The sequence below is a fragment of the Cynocephalus volans genome, chromosome 7, assembly GCF_027409185.1.
Source record: "Cynocephalus volans isolate mCynVol1 chromosome 7, mCynVol1.pri, whole genome shotgun sequence".
In the NCBI taxonomy this organism is placed as follows: Eukaryota; Metazoa; Chordata; class Mammalia; order Dermoptera; family Cynocephalidae; genus Cynocephalus; species Cynocephalus volans.
In genome coordinates this window covers 74,057,335-74,083,287 of record NC_084466.1, presented here as the reverse complement: position 1 = coordinate 74,083,287, position 25,953 = coordinate 74,057,335, and the positions used below count along the sequence as shown (strand labels likewise).

General features: G+C 38.5%; 1 protein-coding gene across 1 annotated transcript in view; it reads right to left on the bottom strand.

Moving 5' to 3' along the window:
- CCDC169 (coiled-coil domain containing 169) overlaps positions 1-23,240 on the bottom strand; it is a 63,244-nt gene extending 40,004 nt beyond the window's left edge. Inside the window, exons 1-4 of the mRNA XM_063103438.1 lie at positions 23,158-23,240; positions 21,322-21,395; positions 7,715-7,825; positions 7,593-7,633 (exon numbers count right to left, since the gene is read on the bottom strand). Of these exons, the coding sequence (XP_062959508.1) occupies positions 7,593-7,633; positions 7,715-7,825; positions 21,322-21,395; positions 23,158-23,240 (309 nt within the window). The remainder of the gene's footprint in view (positions 1-7,592; positions 7,634-7,714; positions 7,826-21,321; positions 21,396-23,157) is intronic.
- Positions 23,241-25,953: the final 2,713 nt, after the last annotated feature.

Below are 25,953 nucleotides of genomic sequence, written 5' to 3'. Positions count from 1 at the left end.
AAACATACTTCAGAAGGGAAGCTAGGCAAATAGCCAAAAGTTAATACTTAGAAAGGTCAATTAGTCAAAGGATTAATTTGCAAAGAGACCAATTTACTTAAGATTCCAAATTTATCAATTTACCAAAAACTTGCTTTAAGAAGAATCCTTCATACATGAAAACTTCTAATCCGAACATATTATTTTTCTGAATATATTTTTCAATAGTGATACTAAATGCTAAGCCATTTCCGTAAGTCTTAGGTTTTTAAAAATCAAACATCCCTTAAAATGCTAGGTAAAATTATATTCATAACTACATATTTAAGGATTTGGATTTCAGCAAATTGGCTTCCTGTGAATTGATTTTCTACAAACTGATCAAGAGTCCTCCAGAGAATGTTTGAGGTGAGACTCAATATTTTCCTAAATAATGTTTCTCTGTTTCCATACCTTCTCCCTCATGCCTCCTACCACCAGCTAGTCTTGTTGGCTTTAGAAGCAGGATCCATCTGATTGACAGAGGATGTGCACTGGTGGGAAGTCTCCCTGAAGGATACAAGCTGTCTGGGTGTAGTGGAAGACAAGGGGAATGCATTGATGGGGAAATCAGAGCCAGAGAGAAATATGGGGTCTAAACGAGTCAAGGAGTACGACTTCCTTTTGTGACTCTAAAATGAGTCAAGGAGCATGACTTCCTTTGCAATGGACTTGACCACAAGGATATGGTGGTACTTGTTGATCGAGACTTTATAGTAACTCTTGTCACAAGAAAGGCTGTCTTTCACGTTCTTCCACGAGCTATATATAGCCCCTAAATCTGTTTTTCTCAAATTGTGTTCTCCAATAGAACCTATTGAGATGCCTGCTAAAAAAATATAAATATTCAGCCTTGTCACAAACCTACCAAATGAGGATCTCTGGGTGTAAGCCTCAGAATGTATATTTTTAATAAATGCTTCACTTGATTCTTATGTAGTTTGAAAATTAAAGAACAACAGCTCTCTTTATTAATCAGCAACTAAGGACATGGTGGTACTGGACATAGGGGAGTAGGGAAGTAGATATGCCAATAATTTTCCTGTTTGTGGCTCAGCGTCATTGGGACTGAGCTTGAGTAGTAAATAAACTGATCTAAGAAAGGAGACATACACTACCATATGCCAGTAGTGACAGTAAAGCTCTGAAATATTACTCAAAATATTGTTGAGGAACCGTCTGTGGGGCTATATAGTGGGAGCCATCAAGTTCTGATAAAGAGCTCAGCTGAGCCCTTAGCTTTGTATTCCAACTAGAGACAAATGAAGAAACCTGGAGTGCCAAGCCAGAACCTGAAAAATAGCTATCGCTCATTGGAGACTGAATTATCCTGAACTTTTAGTTACATGGAATTCTTAAGACAGATTCTAGTCTTTCATTGAATGGCTACTGGTCTTTGCTGGACACATTTAGAAGTTCTTGGAAGGAACATTAGACAAGGACTAGGTCTTTTTTCTGGTGGACACAAACAGAAGAAAGGAAAAATCTACACCCAGCTAGCCCAGGAGAAGTAGAGGTTCTGTGCTTTTTTATTAAAAGTGTTAAAACCCTACTCAAGACCCTGCTTTCTGGACGGGTACTAAGAACCACAAAATTCTACTGTAGTTTTGAAAAGGTACCCGAATATTCACAACTTATGTAACAGCACGGATTAATAAGTGAAAATAGATTGCACATCTTTGGGTCTTACCTCTTGTTCCTTCCAAATGGGTTAAGGATAATTTCACAATAGACTTGTTTTAATGAAATTATACTTCTCCTTTATCAAGGGAAAGAAGGAAGGGAACTAACACAGTGCTTACTGTGTCAGGCACTCTGCTATTTGTTTTATATAACTCTAATAATCTTCACAACAACCTTGCAAGAGAGCTTAATTAACTCCATTTTACAGATGAGGAAATTAAGCCTCGGAGAGATGAAATAATTTCCTCAGTGTCCCATACTCTGAATGTGAACGAGGACAGTCTGATTCCAAAAGCTGTGCTTCTAGGTGAAGTAGGTTCTGCTCACTCCACATTCCCACCCCTATGTTTCCACTACACCACATGTTCTCCCAGTATCTTATCCTCCAGTAGGCACCGGTGTACTTTCTTTGAGTAATTTACCTCAACTTTGGATGATTTGCTTTATCCTATCCCGCACCAGAAGTTTCTTGAAGAACATCCTTCTGCTGAACTCTCATAAAACCTTCTCCTTCCTTGGCTTGTGTGACATCATTCTTTCAGTTGTCCTCTCATCCTTTCTCAATGTTTCCTTCTCAATTATCTTCACTAAATTGCCTCCTTAGCTAACACCTTAAATGTTAGTATTTCCCAGGGTTCCATCCTCAATCCTGTTTTTTCCTGAATAATCTCTGTACTTTCATGACTTGAGGGGCATTTATGATCTCTATTTTCTGAGAGACAACTTTCTGTAGTCCAAAACTATTTCTGGTTGCTCTCCAACCACTGCCATCTGTGTAACACACACAAACAAAACTAAACTCATCATTTTCAAACATCCCAACTCGTTCTGATTTCTACAGTCCCATTCGTTGTAATCCACAAAAGTACTCAAGCCAGAAACCTTGATCGTTCTTAAATCCTCTCCCAGTCTCACTTCAGCATCCATGTGTTCATAAAACCCTCATGCCTAAGTATATCTTTAATATGTCTCCTCTGCTGCATCCCCATATAATACTGCCCAAGCTAAATAACTCACCTCCCCTTACCTAGACTATGACAAATGCATCCTAACTGGTTTCTCTGCCTCAATTCTCACCCAACCCTGGGGAATCCTTTCTCCATTTCTGGGCAGGGGGTAGGGGTAGAGCTCTTAAACTCTCCATAAAATACTTCAATAGCTTCTCATCACATATAAAAGAAGGTTCACGCTCTCTAACATGAATACAAAATCGTTTATTATCTAGTCCCTGCAAATATTTCCAGTCTCATCTCCCGTCACCATACTGAACTAACCATACTGAACTAACCATAGATCTGGGGTGTCTTTAGATAGATCAATTCAGAGGGACTTTTTAATTATTTGAAGATTTGAAAACATACATATTTCATGATTTCAAAATTGCACCTCTAAGTATATGTATGCTTCGAGCAGTGGTTCTCAAACTTCAGTGTATATCAAAATTACCTGGAGAATAAATAAAGAATGCACAGAGGTGGCAAGCTGGTTGAAGGAGAAGGCTTGGCCTCTGTGTTTTTATGAAGTGCCCTACGTGATTCCGTTACCTACCAAAGTTTGAGGACCACTGCCCCAAAGCAAGGGCCAGCAAACTACAGCCTAAAAGCCTAATCTAACTGCTGCCTGTTTTTGTAAGCCAAGATTTTTATAGAATACATCTCACCTATTAGGTATTGTCTATGGCTTCTTTTGCAGCAAGGCTGGGTAGCTGCAATGGAGATCAGAGATCATATGGCTTCAAAGTTAAAAATATTTACTATCCCGCCCACTACAGAAAAGTTTGCTAACCCTAGAGGAACACTTTGTACTGGGACACATTTATAAGGATGTTCACTGTGGCAATGTTTGTCATAATAAGATTTTGAAAAGGGCCGGCCCGTGGCTCACTTGGGAGAGTGTGGTGCTGACAACACCAAGTCAAGGGTTAAGATTGCCTTACCGGTTGTCTTTAAAAAAAAAAAAAAAAAAAGATTTTGAAAAATCCTCAATGTACATCAATAGAGAAATTAACTATATTAGTTTATATACATATAATGGAATACTATGCAACAGATAAAATTTACTAGATCTTTATATATGAATATGGATAGAATAAAAAGGCAAGTAGAATAATGAATGATATGTTCAGTATTATACTTTTTATATGCATTTTTAGGCAGAAAATATATGTAGAAAGATTTAAAAAATAAACTGGAATGACATATACTAAATCCATGATAGTACTTGCCTATAAAGAAGAAAAAAGGAAAGGAGACAGGGAAGGGAATAAAAGGGACCCTGACATAAATTATATTTTTTATTAAAACATTTGAAATCAAAAGTGGCAAAGATCTAAAGATTTGTTAATACAAGAGTACATAGTTGTTTGCCATAATATACTCTGTGGGTTTTGTTTTATCCAAAATTAAAACCAGAAATAACCTAAAATATTCAGTTATAGGGAAAATTAATTGAACATTGACATTCCAACACAATGGAATATATAATTTGGCCTTTGAAAATGTACATGAAGAAAGCAAAACAAGAAATAATTCATTTAATTGTCCTGATTACTATAGAATTCAAAATTGTCCATGCAGTAAGGTCATAATTATATATTTTTTAATTATTATTTTTTCATTGTACATACTTATGGGGTACAGAGTGATATTTTGATATATGTATACAATGTGTGATGTTCAAATTGGGGTAAATAGCATATCCATCATCACAAACATTTATCATTTCTTTGTATTAAGAACTTTTGAACTCCTCTCTTTTAGCCACTTGAAATTATGCAATAAATTATTATTTACAACTATATTTTAAACAACAAAAATGATGTGAAACCCTTTTTTGTTTGCTTGTTTGTTGAATGATTTATTGTTCTTTTAATCAATATATATGCATACAAAAATTACTAAAAATGAACTGTCAACAGTAGATATGTTAGATATTCTTTTTCTTTGCCTTTTTGTTTTCCAAATAATATCAAGTGAATACATATTACTTTAAAATAAAATGCCATTCATTTTAAATGACCTTGTGTGGCAGACAGAGCTAATTGCATACCCAATGTCCATTCTCCTCTTCTTCCTAGTTACACTCACTAAAACACTGCATTTCCTAGCCTCTCTTACAGATGAGGGTGGCCACATGATACAGTTCTAACCAATGATATGTAAAGGGAAATTGCTGGCTACAGCATCTTGGAAAGCTCTTTGAAGGGAAGTAGACCTGATTGGCTTTCACCTTTGCCCTTTTCCCTTCACCTACTTCTTTCTTTGAGTGAGAATGTAAGGCAGGTGAGAAGGTGAAGCAGCCGTCTTATGAGAAAGGGGAAAAATGCCACTCACAAAAGTATGGCAGAGTGGAAAGTCAGGAGGAGCCTGGATTCCTGAAGGCATTACAGAGCCACTGCACCAACCCTGGACTTCAAACCTCTAGTACTTCCTGTTATATGAGAAAAAACAAAAAACAAAACAAAACAAAAAAACTTACATGCTTAAACGTTTCTCTTACATGCAGCCAAATGCAACCCTTAACTGATATATCATGCTAAAATTAAATTTTAACAAATTGTACCACTGAAAGACATTTTCAAGATAATATAATCTATGCTACCTTCAGATGAGAAAAGTAAACTTCAAAAAAAAAAGTTGAAGGCTCCAAGCTAGTTTGTATAAGAACAAGGACTAGAACTTTCACTCTCACTTAAGTGAATACTTTTTCCAAAGTAATAAGATCAAGTTCACTTTAATTATCCAGTTTGAAAATAACTTAATATTTCATATATATTTGTCAAATAATGTTTTTCAATATTACACATATCTTGGTCAAAAACTTGTGTTCATCCCTTTTGTTACCCATTAGCAAACGTGCAGTTTGAAGTTACGCAAAATTAGTATTCAGACTGACATCAATTTTATAAGTATGTCTATATAAGTTACTCCTAAAGACTAAACAATTCACAACAAGGATAAAGATTCAGTAAATTTAACAAATGGTGCTTGAATATATACTCTATCTCACAAAAACAACTAATTTAAGCACTTTGCACTTTTCTCTAATTATCAATTTAATAGGAAACCAAAAATATGTGTGTATTACACAAATATTATATGTGTGAATTTCACAAATACTGTTTTTTATATCAAAGAATAAGACTTAGTATATCTTATGTCCCTAGACAAGAGAGGACTCTTGACTGGATATAGGGTTCTTGGATCCCAATGCTTTTTGCTCAGAGGCTGAATACTTCTATCACCAGCTCCTTGGCTAAACTCCTAATTCCTGCTGCTCAGACAAACCCCTCCTAGATTCCACTGCTTAAGAAAACCTGAATACTCGTACAGGGCATCTGCCCAGAGAATAGAGAGGACCAGTTCCGTTTATACTGAACTTTCATTCTTTTTTCTTTCTGTTTGGTCTGTGGCCCCAATGTCAGTTATCCTAATATTTCTTTAGTACTTTACTGAAGAGAAATACAATTCTCTGCTTCTGGATTTAAACCTCTTAGAGAACCACACTTTCTTCATAGATAACACAAATCCATTATGAAAAATAAATGTATTTTTTGCCAACATTAATATGTGACAGTCTCAGGTAGCAGTTAGAAAACCAATTAAATTCTCCTTAGATATGCTATAAAGTATTTAACCACATCACACCAGCACTTGCTATTCTCTGTGGGGCTAGTGATACCCAATTTCTTCAGCTAGGACTGGAGCTGGGTTATTGAGAAGAAGGCAGCCAGAATATTTTATATTCTATAGGTAGTATTAAAATTCTACCTGCAGTTAAGAAAAGGCACTAGGCTTAAAGTAGCCCTAGCAGCAATTTCTAAATACCACAAGAGGGAGATATGACTCTATGGCAGAGAGGGAAAAAAAATAGTTTTTTTCAAATAAAAAAAAAAAGTTATTTTCTTGACTTTCTAAGACACAGCAATAAGGGTATTTCTGGATTGAAAATAACAGAGGTATGCAAAAAGACGTATTTCCCAATTTATTAGCAAAAAGGTAAGATTTCTCTATGTCTTTCACTAGAGGTTTACAGTTATTCAAAGAACAATATCCATAAATGCTCTGGTCCTCAGGAACCCTGTGAATACCAGGAACCCTGTGACTATGGCTGTCAATTTAGTGCTCTACCTATAGCTATTCACAAACTATTTGCTGTTACTTCTGATCAGCAGTATGGAAGGGCTGTTGGTTTAGCATAGTGTACTTAAACTGGTGCAAGATTTTTTAGAGGGAGAGAATCTGGCTCCACACTTTCAGGTTGTGAGCCCGAGCAGATCCCTTCACCTCTTTAAGCTTAGTGTCATATTAAAGGGAATATTAAATTTTATCTCATAGGGTTGTTGCAAGACTGAGATAAGGTACATGAAATTAATTTGCATACTATGTATGTTTAAAAACAAGTTGTTATTATTATTGTAATGTTAAGTCCTACCAGTTCAGCTGAGTATTGTATTTTCATTTTCATAAAAAGTACCCTTGGTTTTTCATAATATTTTCATCTTTTTCTGAGTATTTTACTTGAAAGAAAAATCAGCAAGAGCTCTGCGAATAAGACTACTAAGAATGCTTTGGACCCAACTAAGTCATGTTTTCGGGTTTCTCTACATTTTAAAGGGTAAATATTTCAATAAATGAAAAGCAAATGAATGTGCTTTGTAAAGTCTAAAACATAAAAATTTAATTTATCAGGGATTAAAATGAACTCTCAAAGGGGAAAAAGATGTCACAAAGGGCTAACCATCTTGTTGCAGGATTCTTCGCAAGTAAGGAACAGCCCCCCTGAAAAAAATATTTGGACCTTGCCAGTCCTTAAACTTTGGTTTGGAATCGGGGGAAAAATGTACATAATTTTCTCCAACTATTCTTTTTGTTTAACCATCTTTTACTTACCACTGGCATTTGTTCATAGACACGAATAGAAGATAGTCTATCTACAATAAAGCAAAAATGAGCAATTGATATTTTATCAGTTCTAACTCACTTATAAAACATACACATGATTGCTTTTGTACCTAAAGGATTTCCACGGATTTTTTCCATTTTCTCTTTGAGAGAAATAATTTGCTTTTCTAGTTGATCATTCAGTTCAAGCTGTGTCTCATAACGGGTTTTCCATTCACTACCTAAGTGAAAAAGAGGGGAAAATTAAGATCACCACACCACCTCCCACTTATTCATTAAAACAAAATGAATGGCTCAGTCTTACTCTGTTACTGTACTTGACTTTATTAGCAACACAGATGAACTAGAAGGAAATACTTTTTAAGTACACATTTCTATGTTAGATAGGATTTTCTAGATTGCAGGGACTAGACCCACACACTCAGGGTGCCACACAGCTAGATCTCACCATGACTATTGTGGTTCCTAGTCTTCCTTACTCCCCGCCCCTTTTTGTCCTTTACTTCCTCATGTATCCTGATAATGAATTCCATTAGAGGGAATATCAAGAACATGTTTCTTTCCTTGGAGCTTGAAATATCCATATATAACACCTTAAATAATATTAACTATTAACTCCCATCCAATGTTATGTTCTTTTTTTGCCTTTGAAAAAGAATTCTGAAGTCTGTTTAATAAGCACTTACATGTTTGCTATGTGTAAAACACACAATGCCTTACACATATTAACTAATTTAATCTTCATTTTAAAAAACTTAATTAGTTACCTATTTTACAAATGATGAAACCAAGGCTCAGAGATGTCACATAACATGTTTAAGGACTGGTTGGTTAGATCAGTTGGTTGGAATGTTGTGCTGATAATACCAAGATCCAGGGTTTGATCCCTAGACTGGCCAGCAGCCAAAAAACAGACAAAAAAAAATTTTTTTTTTCTTAAGATGACAAGGGGAACTGGGGTTTAAACCCAATTTCATCTAACTTGAAATTGTATCCTTTTAACCAGTAAATTAAGGTATCACTATGTATATTTACCTATCTTCTCAGGCATTTTCTGTTATCCTTAAGCAAGTTTCTTTCACTAACTTTTCACTAATGCCAAAGCATTTGTCACATATGCATATGTGTAGGGGGAAAGGAGAATACAGCCTAGAATTAAAATGTCTTTGTTCAGCTTCAAGACTTTTTGGGAGCCTTCAAAGTCAGGCTTTGTAGAGAGAAAAAAAATGGTTTCTTTTCAACTTTGAATGTTCTTTACACATCCGAGATAACTTCTGCTACATAATTGTTGATAGAGGACTCTAAGGAGAAAGAGAATACTAGCATACACTACTGCCAACCTCCTCAACCCTGACACAGGTCTCCCTTATACATTAACCTCTATACAAATATGTTCTACCAAGGAAAGCAGCCCAAACACCCTCCCAAACTGACACTGAAAGCCATTTATCAAAATGCTTTAGGGAACAAGAAGAAAGGAGAAGCCCTGAATGACTGAACATATCCAAAAGGTACTGTTGAGCTCAAATAGATGGAATCTTTATTACTGGCTACCTGAAGTCTCTCTTTGTCATAGTACCCCTTTCCCATCATGAGAATGGGGGCTTCATAGCAAGATGATAATGGTTACCAAAAAATTAAAGATGCAATTTATTTTTGGCACAATTGAGTATAGTTTATAAATTTTGACCACATTTTACATTAAAAATATTATTGACCTAAAGATCATCAAATATCGATAAGCCTAATAATACATATACTATTATGTGTTAATGTTAATGAGTGCAAGGTCTTAGAGGTAATCATGTCAATATTCATGTTCCCCAGTGTGGTGAATTAACCTCCAATGTATGACTCAAATGTGTAATTCCTTCAGTGTACACAGATGGTTCTGGACTGCAGGAGACAAAAGAACAAACAGAAAGGCATACAAACTATTGAATTAAAGGAGAAAATTTAAAAATAGTAGTGTACATGAAAAATGGGAAGAAAATAGTCTTATGTTGCTGTAGGGCTGCCTTATGGGCCTAGGCACTTCTGCCTTTGTGGACCCTTTTCTCCATAAAAAAGTACTAAAAATTCTGTTTTATTACTGTTGGTATAAAGATAAATATAATCCGATACTGGATCATATTCATTTTAGCCTTCTGATTTCAAAAGAAATTAAAACATCTCATGGGCTTCTAAAAGTATCATGGACCCTACTGTGTGTAATAGATAAGTCAGCTCTGCATAGGTGTGAAAGTAAGCTCAGTTAGTTCCAGGTCAACATTCTAATAAAGTATACAAACTAATCAGAGTTTAGAGCAAAGTGTACAACTTTCTCATAAAGTATACAAACTAATCAGAGTTTGGAGTAAAGTATAATCTGCTCTTAAGCTATCTAGACAATGAGTAATCATTGAGACTGGTTTCTAGAGTTAGTTTGGCATATCTTTGTTTGGCCTTCTGCAAATAGTTCATTTCTACATCCAATCTATCCTACCAGTACTAATTATTGCCACATTGCCAAAGTTGACCTGAGAATGCATTGCTGTTTTGATAACTTACTATGAGGAAGGGTCCACATAAAACAGTAAGATAATGTGTACATTATTAACAATTCATTAATTAAAAGACACATGCAATTGCATAAAAATAAAGAGTATATAACTTATCAAAACCTGCAGCCATCACTGACTTACATGGCTAATACCAATAAATGTGCTGGAATTTCTGATCTCTTAGCAAGTGGATGGAGGCCCACAAAACTGATGATTAAAAATAAATTTTTTTTTTTCACAAAACAGCATTGGCTCCCACAATCAGGTCAACTTCCTAATGGTCAACTGGTTTTTTTGGTTTTTTTCCCCCTAAAAAAGAACCACATTGAGTTTTCCTTTCCCTACCACACTTTGTTCTGTGATAACCCAAAGGTATTGAAAATACTAAGGTTTGTAATTTTTGCATCATTTTTCACCTGTGATGTTGAAGTTATATTTTATTTTTAAATTTTAATTTATCAATATACAATGTAGTTGAAGAAGCTATATTTTCAACTGAGGATAAGGTTGGAAATTAAAAAGAGCAAGTTTTTGAAATGGACTTGATAGGGAAGTTCAGAACCATCTGAAACCAGCCCAAGTAAGAGATGTGTTGTCTTTGAGACTGCCACAATAAACTTTGACACCAAAAAAAGATGATCCCTTACCTTGAGCATAATAGCAATCGACCTAAGGAGGCCTAAGGTATACTCATAATAAGCCATTATTTAAAATACAGGTTATGAGAATAAATATTTAGCAAAACATTTGTGTCTCTTGGAGGGAAAAAATAAATACTCTGAGCAGTAATTCCATGAAACCATTGCTCCTGCAGCAACTCTACAAACAAACAAAACAAAAGCAGGCATTGTACATTTTAAAGGAAAAATCAGATTATCTGCAATCTTAAAGAGGGATCTTGGCAAAAATCAGTACAATAAAAAAGCAAAATCAAACAAAAAATTGAAAAATTCTTTTTAAAATTAAATTTAATTGTTTATTTATTTTTTGTCATATTTTCTTTTTTTATTATTTTACTTCTCAATATACATTGTAGTTGAAAAATTCTTGAAGTTTGACTCATGTTCAGTTTCATGAATTGGCCTTGGAAGGGGAGGTTGATAAAAAAGGAGAAAATTAAAAAGAGAAAGAAAAAAGAAAAAAAAAGGAGGAAATTAGGTGCAGCCCTAACTCTTAGATAAAAATTTCTATTTTTATTTTCCAAAGAGAGACAGCAATGTTAACAAAAAACAAACAAGAAAGCCCCATTAAACAACAATTAAACGACAGTGGCAAATAAAACATTTTGAAGTGTTAGAAAGAACACAGTTGAATTGGTTGAAAATCGACTCTATGTCTTAGTCTGTTTTGTGCTGCTACACCAAAATACCTGAGACTGAGTAATTTGTAAAGAACAGAAATTTATTTCTCACAGTTCTGGAGGCTGGGAAGTCAAAGATCAACATGCCACCACTTGGTCTGGTGAGGCTGCATCCTCACGTGGCAGAAGGCAGAAGGGCAATCTAACCAAATGCTGGATGAAGCCTCTTTTATAAGGGCCTTGATCCAATTAAGAAGGGAGGAGCCCTCATGGCATAATCACCTCTTAAAGGCCCCAGCTCTTAGTATTATCATCGTGGCAACACCTGAATTTTGGAGGAGACACCTTCAAACAATAGCACTCTACCTGAGCCTTTATAATTCAGTCATGTTTAATTGTGTAGTTCACTGTATTTATAATGATTAAAGCAATAAAGTTATGTTAATTTGAAAAGATTTTGTAAAAGAAGAAAATGTTTTTAGCAAGGAAAGGCAAATGTTTAATGTGGCACTGTACTAGGCACTAGAGACACAAAAATAGACACAGTCCCTGCTGTTAATCAGCACTAGAACTAGTTGGGAGAAAAAGACATAAAACCAGAACATTTGAGAAAAATTTTGGTTAATGGATTCTATGGAATACACAGAAGGACACTGATCTGGAAGGTGGTGGAAGGAAACTATAGATGGAAGATCAAGACTGAAGAACATCAGGAAATGCTTAAGGAAAATGACCTCTGATCGAAGCCAGAGAAAGTGAGAAACAATATGGTGAGAAGGTGAGAACAGCAAGAACAAAATACCAACATGTCAAAAAAGGGGAGAACATATTGCAGCAAAGAGTATCTCTACAGGCAAAGCTGCCCTTCCCCCTACTTTCAGGCAATTTCATGAGGGAAAAAGTCCCCGAAGTACGATTAGTGGGTTTGAGTCACCTCTCCAAAACTTGCTAGCTTATTTCTGTGATTTGGAGCAAGTTTTTACCATTTTCATGCCTAAATTTCTCATCTGTAAAATAAGAATAATTAAAGTTCCTATGTTATAGGATATTAGTAGGATTAATTAAAATATGTAAAATGTGTAGAACACTGCAGAGCACACAGAAAATGCTATAAAAGTTAGTTGTTTTCATCATCTTCTTCACCATTTTCATCATCTTCTTCTTCATCATTATAAGAAATTTATCCAAAAAGTGCTTTCCAAAGGGGTAGTACTAGACTGCTACTGGTAATGTATAAAGAGCCTGTTTCACTTTTTGAAAAATCTCTACTTCTTCAGTAGGCAACAAATTGTATGTTTCAGTTCAAATTTCTTTGACTAAAAGACAAGTTGACTATTTTTGCATACTTATGAATTGTCTCTTTATGTCCTACTCATATTTAGCTGTTGGAAGCTTAGTGTTTTCTAATGGAATTACAGTGGATATAGATGTAGTGAAAATATAGACCTTTTGTCCATCATCTTAGCTACTAATATCTCACCCAGCTTCATTTTCATATATTATCTTTTTTTATATATTTAACTATATAATTCACCTGGAATTTTTTAGCATTAAGTATGCAGTGACAACCTAAATAAATTGTTTTCTCAATACTACACCAATTTTCCAAACAGAATTTCTTGAATAACTCATTACTTTTCTTTAGCTCTTTTAAAGGTCCCTGTGATGATAAAAATCCCAATAAAACATTCCTGTTAATTGGCTCCTTGGTCCCAGTTATCTTCCCAGAAGCCCTTTCCTAAATTGGGCAGGCAGGCTAAAGTTCTTATTTGTTGGTGGTGGGTAGAAGGAAAGATAGTATTTAGAAAGTGATAGTTTCATGGTTGTTACACACTATTTAATGTTCCCCCAAAATTCGTACGTTCAAGAACTAACCCCTGATGTGACTGTATTTGGAGGCAGGGCCCATGAGGAGGTGATAAAGGTTAAATGAGGTCATAAGGATGTGGCCCTGATTCTATAAAATTAGTGTCCTTATAAGAAGAGACATTAGGGTGTTCTCTCTCTCTCTCTCTCTCTCTTCCTGCCATGTGAGGACACAGATATAAGACAGATGTCTGCAAGGAAGAAAGAGAGCCCTTGTTAGCAACTGAATTGGCTCGCACCTTGATCTTGGATTTCCCAGACTCCAGAACTGTGAGAAAGTAAATTTCTGTTGTTTAAGCCACTCAGTCTGTGGTATTTTGTGATGGCAGCCTGAGCAGACTATTACACTGATCATCTGGTATTTTCTCATTTCAGTGTATGGTGCAGGTTTTGTTTGTAATAATCTATGAGAGCACTTCAAAAAGTTCATGGAAAAATAGAATTAAGAGATGATACGAATCTTTCCATAAACTTTTTGAAGTACCCTTGTATCTCCCACAATTGTCATAAATGAAAATGGTTTTCCCCTTTTTTCATAGGTAACTGAAAGACTAACTGAAAGGATTTTATTTCCCTAAAAAATTTATTTTTGACTAAAATATTTATGGGGTATAGAGCTGACTTATCAGTATTCATATATAGTATGTGATGAGCAATATTATTAGCATGCTCATCTCACAAATCATAATTTCTCTTTGCGTCCCTTACCCATTTACTTCCTAACCCTTCCCCCTTTCCCACTTCTAGTAACTATAGATCTATTCTCTCCTGAAAGTTCAACATTTTATTGTAGTTTTTCTCTTTTTCTTTCTTTTTCTCTTTCTCTCTCCCTTTCTCTCTCTCTCTTTCTTTGCTCCCACTTATAAGTGAGGACATGTGGTATTTCTCTTTCTGTGCCTGGCTTATTTCACTTAACGTAATTTTCTCCAAGTTCATACATGCTGCTGCAAATGGTAGAATTTCATTTTTGTAAATGGCTGAGTACTATTCCATTGTGTATATATACCACATTTTCCTTATCCAGTCATCTAGCAACGGGCATTTAGGTTGGTTCCATATCTTGGCTATTATAAATAGAGCTACAGGATTTTTTTTTTAAGTTAACAACCTGGCCTTGAATTTTACAGCATTATAATATGGTTTTAAAAAACGAAACACTCCATTATGGGCTGAATTCTGTCCCAACATTCACATCCCCACTCCATCCGCCTAACCATCAAATTCATGTGCTGAATTCCTAATTCTGGGTGCTTCAGAATGTGACTGTATTTAGAGATAGGGCATTTAAAGAGGTAATTAAGGTAAAGTGAGGTCACATGGGTGGGCCCTAATCCAATACAACTGGTGTCCTTATAAGAAGAGATTAGGACACAGACAAAGGAAAGACCACCTGAAGACACAGGGAGAAGGTGGTCATCTACTAGTCAAGGAGAGAGGACTCCAAAGAAACCAACTCTGCCAACACCTTGATCTGACTTCTAGCCTCCAGAATTGTGAGAAAATAAACTTCTGTGGTTTAACCCACAGTATCTGTGGTACTTTGTTATGGTAGTGTAGGCACAGACTAGTACACTATCTATTCTGTTCCTTTGATTTATTTTCAGTTTTAATAATTATAGCTTTATTATATCTTGTAAGAATCTCTCTCCCCCAATTTCTTATCAGTTATCCATGCCCATTTATTCATCCAGTTAATTCTGGAATAAATTATTTAAGAAAAAAGCCCTGGGTGTTCTGATAAGACTTACATGATACCAATAAATTAATTTGATGAGAATGAGCATATTTATAATATTCAATCCTCCTACATAGGAAAAGTACATGTCCCTGTTCTTACTATCATATTAATAACAACCAAGGTTGTAAAATCTTTACACATATTTTTTCCTCAAAAATCCCTATGGATTACTTATTTTTCTGTTATATTTTTTCCCCACCAATTTACAGATAGGGAGATTGAGACCAAAAGGGCTTTAAGTAACTTCTTCAAAGTTACACATTTAATTTCCACAGCTGTGGTTTTAAATCTTGGGGCCATCTGATTCTAAAATCTATGCTCTTTGTATGGTTTACCTTCTAGCATTTTTTCCTTTCTAATATGGATTCTCAGATGCTCAGGGACTTGAGCACAGCCACGCTGTTACATATGTTTACTCAGTAGAAATTTCCTGATGTGTAGTGAGCAGTAAGTTTAGTTCATTAACTATAAGGAGGTGGTATTTTTATTTTTAAAGAAAATGTAGTTTTATTAATACATTCTAGGATGTTGTGGAGCAGTTGAACAGCTGGGAGGGAGGAGAAGAGGGGAAAGGGGAAGGATATGTGATGGAAGGAGGAGGAAGTAGGAGGGGCAGGACTGAGGCCTGTGGCACCCCCTCATTCCCACAGGGGAGACTGGGGGGCTTCCAGCAGTGGCTTGGTTATTGCCGGGCTGGCTGCAGTATCAGAGGGATGTGGCAAGAGCCCTCGACACCACCCACCACTCCAGTTCAGGAACACGGGGCCCTTCTTGCTGAGGATTGGTGGTTGTTGCTTGGGCTGGCTGCACATGTAGGGAGAGAGCCTGGCCGAGGTCCTTGAACCCCACTTTCCTGGCTCAGGAGAGCCCAGGGCACTTCCTGCGGGAACTCAATGGTCACCAGTGGGCTGGTTGCGGGTGTCAGGGGGAGTGTGCCCAAGGCCCTAAGCCCCCCACGGCCCTGGCTTGGGAGAACCCAGGGTGCTTCCTGGGTTGGCTCAGTGGTCGCTGCTGGGCTGGTTACAAGTGTCAAGAGGGTTGTGGACAAGGCCCTCAGTCCCCCACCACCCCAGCTCAGGAGAGCCCAGGATGCTTCCTGCAGCTGTTCGGTGGTCACCACTGGGCTGGCTGCAGGTGTCTGAGGGGGATGGCTGAGGCCCAAGGCCCCCCCCCACCTAAGCTCAGGAGAGCCCAAGGCGCTTCCTGTGGTGGCTCAGTGGTGGTCGCTGCAAGTCTGGCTGCATGTGTTGGGGGGACATGGCTGAGGCCCTCAGGACTGGTTGCAGGTGTCAGTGGGCATTGCTGAGCCCCCAGACCTCCCCCGTTTCTGGCTTGGTAGCTCAGGGAACTTCCAGTCCTTCTAGGTGTTATAGGTGTTCTTTCGTGAACTTAGACCTTTACTATTTAATATCAAACTTTGTCTCTGGTTGTGGGTACTTTGTTTTTTCTTTCAGTTCTGTGTTGGATTAATTGCTGTTCCCACCACTTAACCTCTGTGTTGGAACTAATTTGTTGTCCTTTGCTTACTTCTAAAATGGGGGAACTTCCTGTGGATACCAGTAACTGAGCTGTGTGGTTTAGCTAAATTGCTGCTTTGCTGCTGTTTCCCTAGGGAAGGGTTTTTGTGCAGCTCAGGGTTTAATGGCTGGCTTTATAGGCACTTCCGGCTCTCATGTGATCTGGTGCACATGGGTTGTGTAGAAACTCTGGTCTGGGTCTGAGACTATTCAAACTGTACCCCATGCAATTCTGTATTCCTGACCAGTCTCCTCTGAGTGGTCCTGTGCTGATTGGGGGGCAGATCAGCTGTCCTTGCTGTGCCCCAGTGTTCCCCTGGTGGGCCTGTCTCACCCACTGCCCGTCCTGCAAACACTTCCCATGGGACAGGCTGTGCTTCAGTCCCTTGCGATGACTCACTGGTCTCTGAGTGGCTCCTTTTTTTCAGTTGTTGTGGCTCCTCACTTTTATGTGGGTCCATGGGAACCCTATTCGTGGTCTTGCTGCCCTGGGGGTGCAAGGCCCTCTTCTCCCCTGTTGCCTCCAAGCAACTTCATCCAAAGGGCACAGCTGTGGCTTTTGCTGGTTCTGTGCTCCATGCTCTCAGCAGCTCTAGCCTGGAAGCGGCTAGGGCTCGAAACACTCAGAGCAGTTTTTTCTTCCTCTCATTGTGGCTTCTCCTGCCTTCATTCATTCCATAGGTCTCTCCTCCTCTTCCCTGAGCTCTAGTGGCCCCAGCTTGACTTTTTTATAGTTGTAAATTGGTTGATTTGTGGGAGAGAGTGACGCTGGGGACCATCTATTTCACCATCTTAACAGGAAGTCAGAAGGTTTTTTTTTTTTTTTCTTTGCTGCTTTGTGTGTCACCTACCAACAAAAATTCTCAGAAGCTTAGCAAGGCATGTGGTAAGGCTGCAAACGTTCCCAGTTTTATTATATTCTAGGGTTTCTCTCCAGTATGAAATCTCTTATGTTGAATAAGGTGAGGTTCACATCGAACTGTTATTATTTGGTTTTAATCATAGCCTTCTGCTATCTCTTCATGTAGGTCTCGTATATTTCTTGTTTAAGGATATTATCAGATATTTTATGGTTTGGGTTGGAATTGTGGGTGGGGTGATTTAAAAACCCTATTTTCAACTGTTTATTGTTGGCATTTGTATTTAAAATAAACATTTCTTCTATTACTGTATCCAGCCATTTTCTAATTCTTCACTAATATACTTGCTTTTCAATTGATCCTCTGGAAAGTTATGGAAATTAAATTATGAAACTAAAAATTATAATAACTTTATTTTATTATCATCTAATGGCTATAACTCTTATTTCTGTTTTATATTTTTTTGCTTGACTGGAACTTTCAAACATTAAATTTTAATCCTGGCAGCAGGCATCTTTGTTTTTTTCCCCAAGAATGGAAATGCCTCTAATGTTTCATCATTATTATGCCAGTTTGAGATAAATAAAAGTATTTTTTCCCTTGTTTTGAAATAACAAATTCAATTTTATCAAAAAATTTTAAGCATTTACTGAGGCAAGTTAAAAAAAATTGATCAATTAATATATTACCTAATAACCAAAGGAGTTTGGGGATGGAAACTAATCTACAAATGAAGTCTCAAATAAGCTCAAAGGAGAGGTTCAGGATAGAGATGTGTATTTGTGCACTGTCAGCATACAGATAGATAATATTTAACAGCATATGACTGGGGAGATCATCTAAGTAGTGGGTGCAGTATCAAAGAAAATTCAGAGGACTGAGACCTGGGGTGCTCCAAGTTTTTAGAAATTAGAAAGATGAAGAGAAATGAAGAGTGCTCAGTACGTAGGAAGACAACCAAGAAAAAGTGGTGTCCCAGAAGCCAAGTGAACAACGGGTTTCAAGACCAAGGTCATAATCAGTTGTGGCAATGCTGCTGATAGGTCAAGTAAGATGAGGATGGAGAGTTGACATTAGATTTAGCAAACTGGAAATCAATGGAGACCTTGTTTGCCGTTACACCTAAAATTAATCCAGTTACAATCTAGATCAAATTAAACAGGAATAAATAGATGAGAAAGAGTGGAGATAGAAAACTACTCTTTTGAAGAGTTTTGATACACATGGGGCAGTGAAAGAGGATTATAGTTAAAGGTGAAAGGTGGGGTCAAAAGAGGTGTGTCATCTGTTCTTCAGATGAAATAAATTCAGCATGTGTGTATGCTATTGCGAATGATCTAGTAGAGCTGGGAAAACAGATGGTGCAGGAAAGACGGGGGGACCATCGCTGGAGTGAGTAGGTGAGAGTAGATGGGATCTATTGCACAAGTGGTGGGTTTAACGTGAGATAAGAATAAGGACAGACCACCCATAGGATGTGCACAGATGCAGGTAAGTGGGTAGCTTTGTTGGTGGAAACATGTGGAAGTCCTCTTCTGATTGCTTCTCTTTTATTTTTGAGAGAGGAGAGTAAGCTCATAAGCTGAGAGTGAGAATGGGGGGAGAGGTGGTGGAGGTTTGAGTAGAGTAGAAAGTGTGAAAAAATTACCTAAACAGTGGGTGTACCCACAGTTATCACTTGGGCATGTATTTCCTTTACAATGTTAAAACGATAATAAATTTATTTTCAACTCCTCTAATATTGCCCTGTTGCTTTCAGGATAAATAGAAATTCATTAGCATCACATTAAAGACTTCTTGATTGGTCCCCTTCGTAAACCTTAATGTTGTCTCCTTCCACATTCTCATTACAATCTATGTTCCATCTTTATCAATTACTTAGCATTCTCCTCAAATGGCCTTATGTTTGGATTGTATTTGCCAAAGATGATCACAATAATATATCCATCCCATATGCTGTTCTGTGATCTTGACAACCGGTCTACTGCTCCATCCCCTTGAATCCGTGACTATTTTGACCAATAGAATAAAGTAAATATGACACGGTGCCAGTTCTGGGAGTAGCCCTTAACTGGCCTGGCAGTTTCTCCTTGTGTCTTTGTAATGTTTGCTCTTGGAATACATTCTCTCAGAACCCAGCAACCAGGCTGTGAGAAGCAAAAGGTACAAGAGGCACTTCTGATAGGCAGTCCCAGCTGGGCTCCCGGCCAACACCTAGTATCAGATGCCAGCCATGTGAGTGAGTGATCTTGGAATGATCAGCCCAGTTCAATCTGCAAATGACTAAGCCCCATACAACATCAGACGGCAAGCAATGAGAAATGCCAATCAAGAACCATTCAGGTGAACCCAGTCAATCCACAGAATTATGAGAAATAACTTGTTTAAATCCTCTAAATTATAGGGTGGTTTGCTTCACAGCAGGAGATAACCAGAACTGTTTTCGTGCTGATGTGGTAGACGGCAATTGTAGTAGTAATAGTAGTAATGGTAGATAGATGATCTAGGATCAAATCATGGCTCTACCACTAACTGGCTATATGACCGTAGAAGTTATTTAAATTCCTGAACTTCATTCGTCCATAAACAGGGATAATAATAACCACCTCACCTGACAGTTTTTGGCCTTAGTTGTTAATGAAGGGGTAAATGTTTCTGCCCTTCACCTTAGGCCTTAGCTTTGGCTCAGAAAGGAAAGAACTTTCTCTCCTACCATTCTGACCTTTTCTCTTTGTACCCACATACTAGCTCCTCCCCATGAGAACTGCTGAAAATACGATTTGTTGAGCTACATCTTACTAGTGGGCATAGTTATTACGCTGCATGTGTATCTGTGAGCATGCCTTCTGTTTTATCAGTAACTGGGTGATGAGAAAATTCCAGCTATCCTTGCCAGTGTAACTACTTGGTAAGTGTACTCAGAGTCTGCCCCCACAGAGCCATTATATCTAAGACATAGATAAGGCTACTTCAGCCTTGGGACAGAGTAGTGTTCTCCAATCAAGCTTTAACAGAGCCCTTGTTACTGATGGAAAGTGGCATTTTATTTCTCATATGGCTACTGAACCATACTGTTCATGGCTCCCCAACAGAGGAAGAGAGAAGTATAAATGAGTTTAAGAACCAAAGCCCACCTCCATAACCATAATAAATTCCTGTTCTTTAGCATTTTTTCAAGCACTGCCTCCTCTGGCAAAGTTGTCTTCACCTGGGTTGTCTTAGGTTCCCCTTCCCTGAGATTCCATTTCTACTTATGCAGAACTTTTATCACTTTGCACATTCATATTTTAGTCTGACGGTTTCTCCCAATAGTCAGTAAACCTTTTTTGAACAGGAAAAGGAAAGGTCTTCCATGCAAAGTGTTGACACATGGCAGGGTCTCATTTATATTTGTGCTATGAATTAATATCTTGTATACATTATAAATTTTAAGGATATATGTGTGTGGGTGATGTGTGTGTATGCAAACCCCCAACACACACACACACACACATTCTTCCAATACAAATAGCCAACACTTTTAATAAGGATTTTTAAGTTATATCCCAAATCCAGAAGTTAAGATATGAATGCTACTACTTGAGTTGAATAAAAAACTTGTGATATTTTATTTTTACTAAGGAAATAATATATTGATGTCATGTAAGAAAGGTTTTGTTAATTGATGAACATTTTGAACGTGTAAAGTAGGAAAATAATTATATAGTAATAGGTTTGACATTCTGAAATATTAGTTTTAAAGCCTCTATAATAAGTTATTATTAATGCCACCAAAAAGCAACACTTAAATCTTGGTACTATTATTCAATATATGTAATTTAATGCACTATGCATCTTGGTAAAATGAACAATAATTATACAGGAGTTACAAATATAAATATTTACTTATATACCTTCATTTTTGAGTTTGGCTTCCAGTTCCGCTATCTTGTGTCTTATTTCAAGCACTGAGAGTTGCACTATATCCCTGTTATTAGAAATATTTATTATGACTCAATTAAAAATAACATGAGAAGAATAATACATAGCAGCCCACCACTACTTTAGGAGCAATTTATTATGAAACATCATTTATTGAAGGCATGGTTGAGAAACAGAGTCAAACAAAGGAAGGCTTCTGATTAGCCAGTTCCTGCAGGGCACAAATATGCACTAAAGCTCAAAGCCCCTCAGACAATCATTGGAAATCCTTTACACTTAAATATGATCCCCAAAAGTTGGTTATCTGATTTCTCAGAACCCAGCAAATTAGAAGCTGTAAGTTATCATAGGAAGGAATAGCTAGGGAAATAGGTAACAACTGACAACCTGAAACATAGAGAAAAAAAAGAAAACACTTATAAAAAAATATACACAAACAACATTAAAAAAAAAAGCGTCCCAGAGGTTAGCTATCCAGGACATCAGTAAATAGCACATTCATTACCACCATATGATGACAGAATGATTTAGTCAATAAATATTTTTGAATGCCTATCATGTTCAAGACATTGTGCAAAATGCTGAAGATACTAAAGTGAACAAGTGAACAGAACAACAGCAAAGCAGCAGCTAACTTCCACTTAGTGTTATTACAAGCCAGTGCTAAGTTCTTCATGCACATTTCACTCCACCCTAGCAACAACCCATACAAATGAGATAACTGTTGGTATACCAGTCTTAGAGCTGAGAAAACGGAGATTTAAAGAAGTTAATTAACTTATCCAAGACCACAGAGCTACTCAGTGGTTAAGAACTGGGATTTGAGTTTATGCAGGATTCCTCTAAAGTACTTGCTTTGATACTCTACTGCCTCAGAAAATACGCAGAACCTGTCGTCAGGATGTGTATAGTTTTGCAGAGAAAGAGGCAATTAAAATAGTGTGATTGGACCTACAATAGAAGAAAGCAGAGGATGCTATGGGGACACAAGATAAATCTAATTCTCACGGGGCTTGTGGATGGGGTTGGGATTGCTTTCTAAAAATTCTTAAAAGTTTCAAAGATTTAATAATACTGAAAGGACGAGTCGACACCAGTTGACGATCCACCGGAGAGAGCTCGTTTATTAGGCGGCACACACACATATATATAGGGCTTTTAGGGAAGGCTGATTGGCTTAAAATACAATCCCTACTTAGAGGGCAACCAGCGCCATGATGGGGTGTGGCCAAGAAGGACTTATGTGATCAGGGTGTGATCCCTTGGGGCATTTGGGTTCTTACATTCCTCAGTGTGATCCCTTGGGGCATTTGGGTTCTTACAAATACAAAGTACTAATATTGTTTTAAAAGGCATATATGAGGGGCACCATTTTTACAAAATGTCACCATTTCTGAAGTTCTAAAGGGGATGAAAGCAAATCTGACATTTTAAACATAAAACCTGAATTTAGTGGAACATCAAAACCAAACACTTATTGTAGCATTAAAGTATATGGACATAATACACTGCATCTGATTGATCCTAAAGGCAGAAGAACACCCTACCTCCAAACCTGCCTAAATTTATAATACCATGGCTTAGTGAGTCAGAGGCAAATGAATCTTTGGCAAAAAATGCTGTTTTTGGAAGTCGCCCTATGTGCCCAGGTGTTAATCACGACGCGGTCTCACACGGACCTCAGTGGCTTCGGCCCTGCGCGGCTGGGCCTACCCGGCGCTGGCGCTGAGGACGCCCCGGGAGGGGTCCCGGGGGCGCGGAGCGGACCCCACACCCGCGCGGGAGCCGCGCGCCGCCCGCCCACTCACTTCATGTGGATTTCTTCCTGCAGCTCCAGCTTAAGGCGGTCGGTGCTCACACCGTCGAAGTTGTCGCTTCTCCCTTCCCCCATGGTGTCAGGCCAGAGACCTCTCGCGTCCTCCCCCTCAGCACGGCTTAGAGCAAAAGACCTCAACGGACAGCCACAAGCAGGGAAGGAGAAAACAGCTTGGCACGAGACGTCTCCATGGCTAACTGCCTCACAGTCGCGGTTCCCGCGCCGGCGCCCCCGTCACGCGGTGACGTCATAGGGCGTCGCCCGCGGGTGGCCGGGCGGGAAGAGACCGGGCGGCCAGGGATAGCTGGGAGGAAAGCAGGGGCTCGCGCTCCCGCCGAACGCCCCTCGCCAGCAGCCGTCTCACAAGGCCGGAAGGCTGCGGCCCCCTTCCTCTTCCCTTCCTGGTGGAGGGGACGCGCCTTGCTCAGGGACAACCAGGAGGGCTCTGCTTCCGCTACGCACCTGAGTGTGAAGGGGTCGAGAACATGTCACCTTTTTCTTGCCCCCTGTTGGTCTTGGTGTCTTCTAAACACTGCCCGGTGCCCAGTGTTTCCTGGACTCTTAGCCCTTGTCAAGGAAATGCTGGATCCAAGCGTGGCTGCGCCTTTCTTTGCTTCAGTTGAAGCTCTGGTTGGGAGGGACGGAGGAGGAGCGGGTTTTTAAAAGTACAGATTATTCTGTCTTGGGGTTTAGGCAAATCGGTGGACTGTCCAGGGACATACCTCGAAGCTGCCCACTGCAACTTGAAATTTCATTATATTTTTGATTACAAATTTTGCATTCACTCCTGATACATCTATTTTTAATGTCATCCTCTGTCCCATCCATCTTTGAGTAGAAAGATGCATGGCCTCTACCTCATGCCTTCTTCTCTGGTATATTTTCCTGAATCCATTTGAGAAGTGGGAGCATGGGACCGTGTTTTCTTTCAGAAATCTGCACAAGTGGTCTGTCTGGTAAAGGAAATCCTTTATCCTATTTCATCTCTAGTGCTGAGAAGAGTGGCCCTTAATAGGAGTCAGTAAATATGTTATATGCCTATAGAAGGAAAATCTTGCAAAGATTAAAAAAGCACAAAAAGCATACTTGGTTAATGCTTGTTTTATTTGTTTTCTTCTTACCAACATACTTTTGGACAATTGATAGTTTATGAGGAAAATGTTAGAAACTGACAGCAAATATTAGGGACCTATGGTTACTATGCTTAAAGTTTGTACAAAAGAACATAGAATGATTGGCAAGATAGATGCCATTAAAAAGTGGGTTTTGATGGAGAGTAGGGAGATTCAGGAAATTTGGAGAATCTATTGGGGGAGGTTTAAAGCATGGGAACAGTTTGGAGTTGATAAATATAGTCGCACATTATATTGATAGTGTGTTTAATGTCCAAAAGAACCACCCAGAATTGTAAGCAAGAGATAATTTAAAGCATTTTGAGGAATCAGTTCAATTAATAGCAATTGAGGGTTTATTGTATACCAAGTGATGTGTAAGATGCTAAATATATTTACTGCTTTCAGAGAAACTACAGTTTAATATAAAAGAGAAGTATAATACGAAAGAATTCATATCAACCTCCTCTTAGAGACATTCACCAGTGTCTGTTCTTTTGCCTTGGTGACTTCCTCCCTTCATCCCCAGCCAGAGATCTTAGTTCTTCTCGCCTCTAGACAGGGGTGGAAGTGGGAGTGAGCTGGGGATGGATAGAGGGTTAGTCATGTATTATACATTCTTTCAAAGCTTTCTGATTCACACCTAAACCAGAGCTTTTGAAATGTCAAAATCCAAGAAGTGATGTTTTTTCCTCTCTGGTTCCTCTGCAGAACCCCCTGCTCCTTTGGGTCAGGAGGGTTGAGAATCCTCTCTACCTCTAATGCTACTTCCAAATCACTACTCTTCCATCCACATGTAAAAATACCCACCCCTGTGATCTGTGTGCCTTCTTGATATAACACCATCTACTCCTCCTCCTCGTTTCACCTACAGACTTCATAGTCACTCCTTGTCTACTGACTTTGACAACAAATGTCTTTCCACTAAGTCTTGCCACACTCCTAGCTGCCCGGACTTCTAAATGGCTGATATCGTTCTGCAACCTTGCCCTGTGATTCACAACTCTCGTCCCTTTCATCTCCACGCCAGTTCCTCAGCCACACTCTTAAGTCTTGTCATCATCAGAGTGGCTTTACCTCAGACATTACATTCAAAACCTGCTGTCTACCAAAGCCTTCTATCTTTTCAGCTCCCAACTCAGTTCCTCCCTACAGTAGTGTTTCATTAACTAGGGGTTTTGTATTAGTCTGTTTTTGTGTTGCTCTAATAGAATACTTGAAACAGGGTAATTTATAAAGAAAAGAGGTTTATTTGGCTCACAATTCTGGGGCAGCTGCCTCTGGAGCTGGCTTCAGGCTGCTTCCACTCATGGTGGAAAATGGCAGGCAGGGGCAGGTGCAAGATCACATGGTGAGAAGAAACGAGAGAGAGAGAGAGAGAGAGAGAGAGAGAGAGAGAGGGGGGGGGGAGGGAGGAAGGAAGGAAGTGCCAGGTTCCTTTTAAACAACCCACTTTGGTGGGAACTAATAGAACTGAGAGCTCACTCACTACCCTGCCCCCCCCCCCACCGGGAGGGCGTTAATCTATTCATGAGGGATCTACCCCCCATGACCCAAACTGCTCCCAACATTGCCAAGTTGGGGTTCAGATTTTGACATGAGCTTTGGGGGGAACAACATACTCAAACTATCAGGTATCATCTGGGGAGCTTCTTAAACATGCAATTTCTGGGACC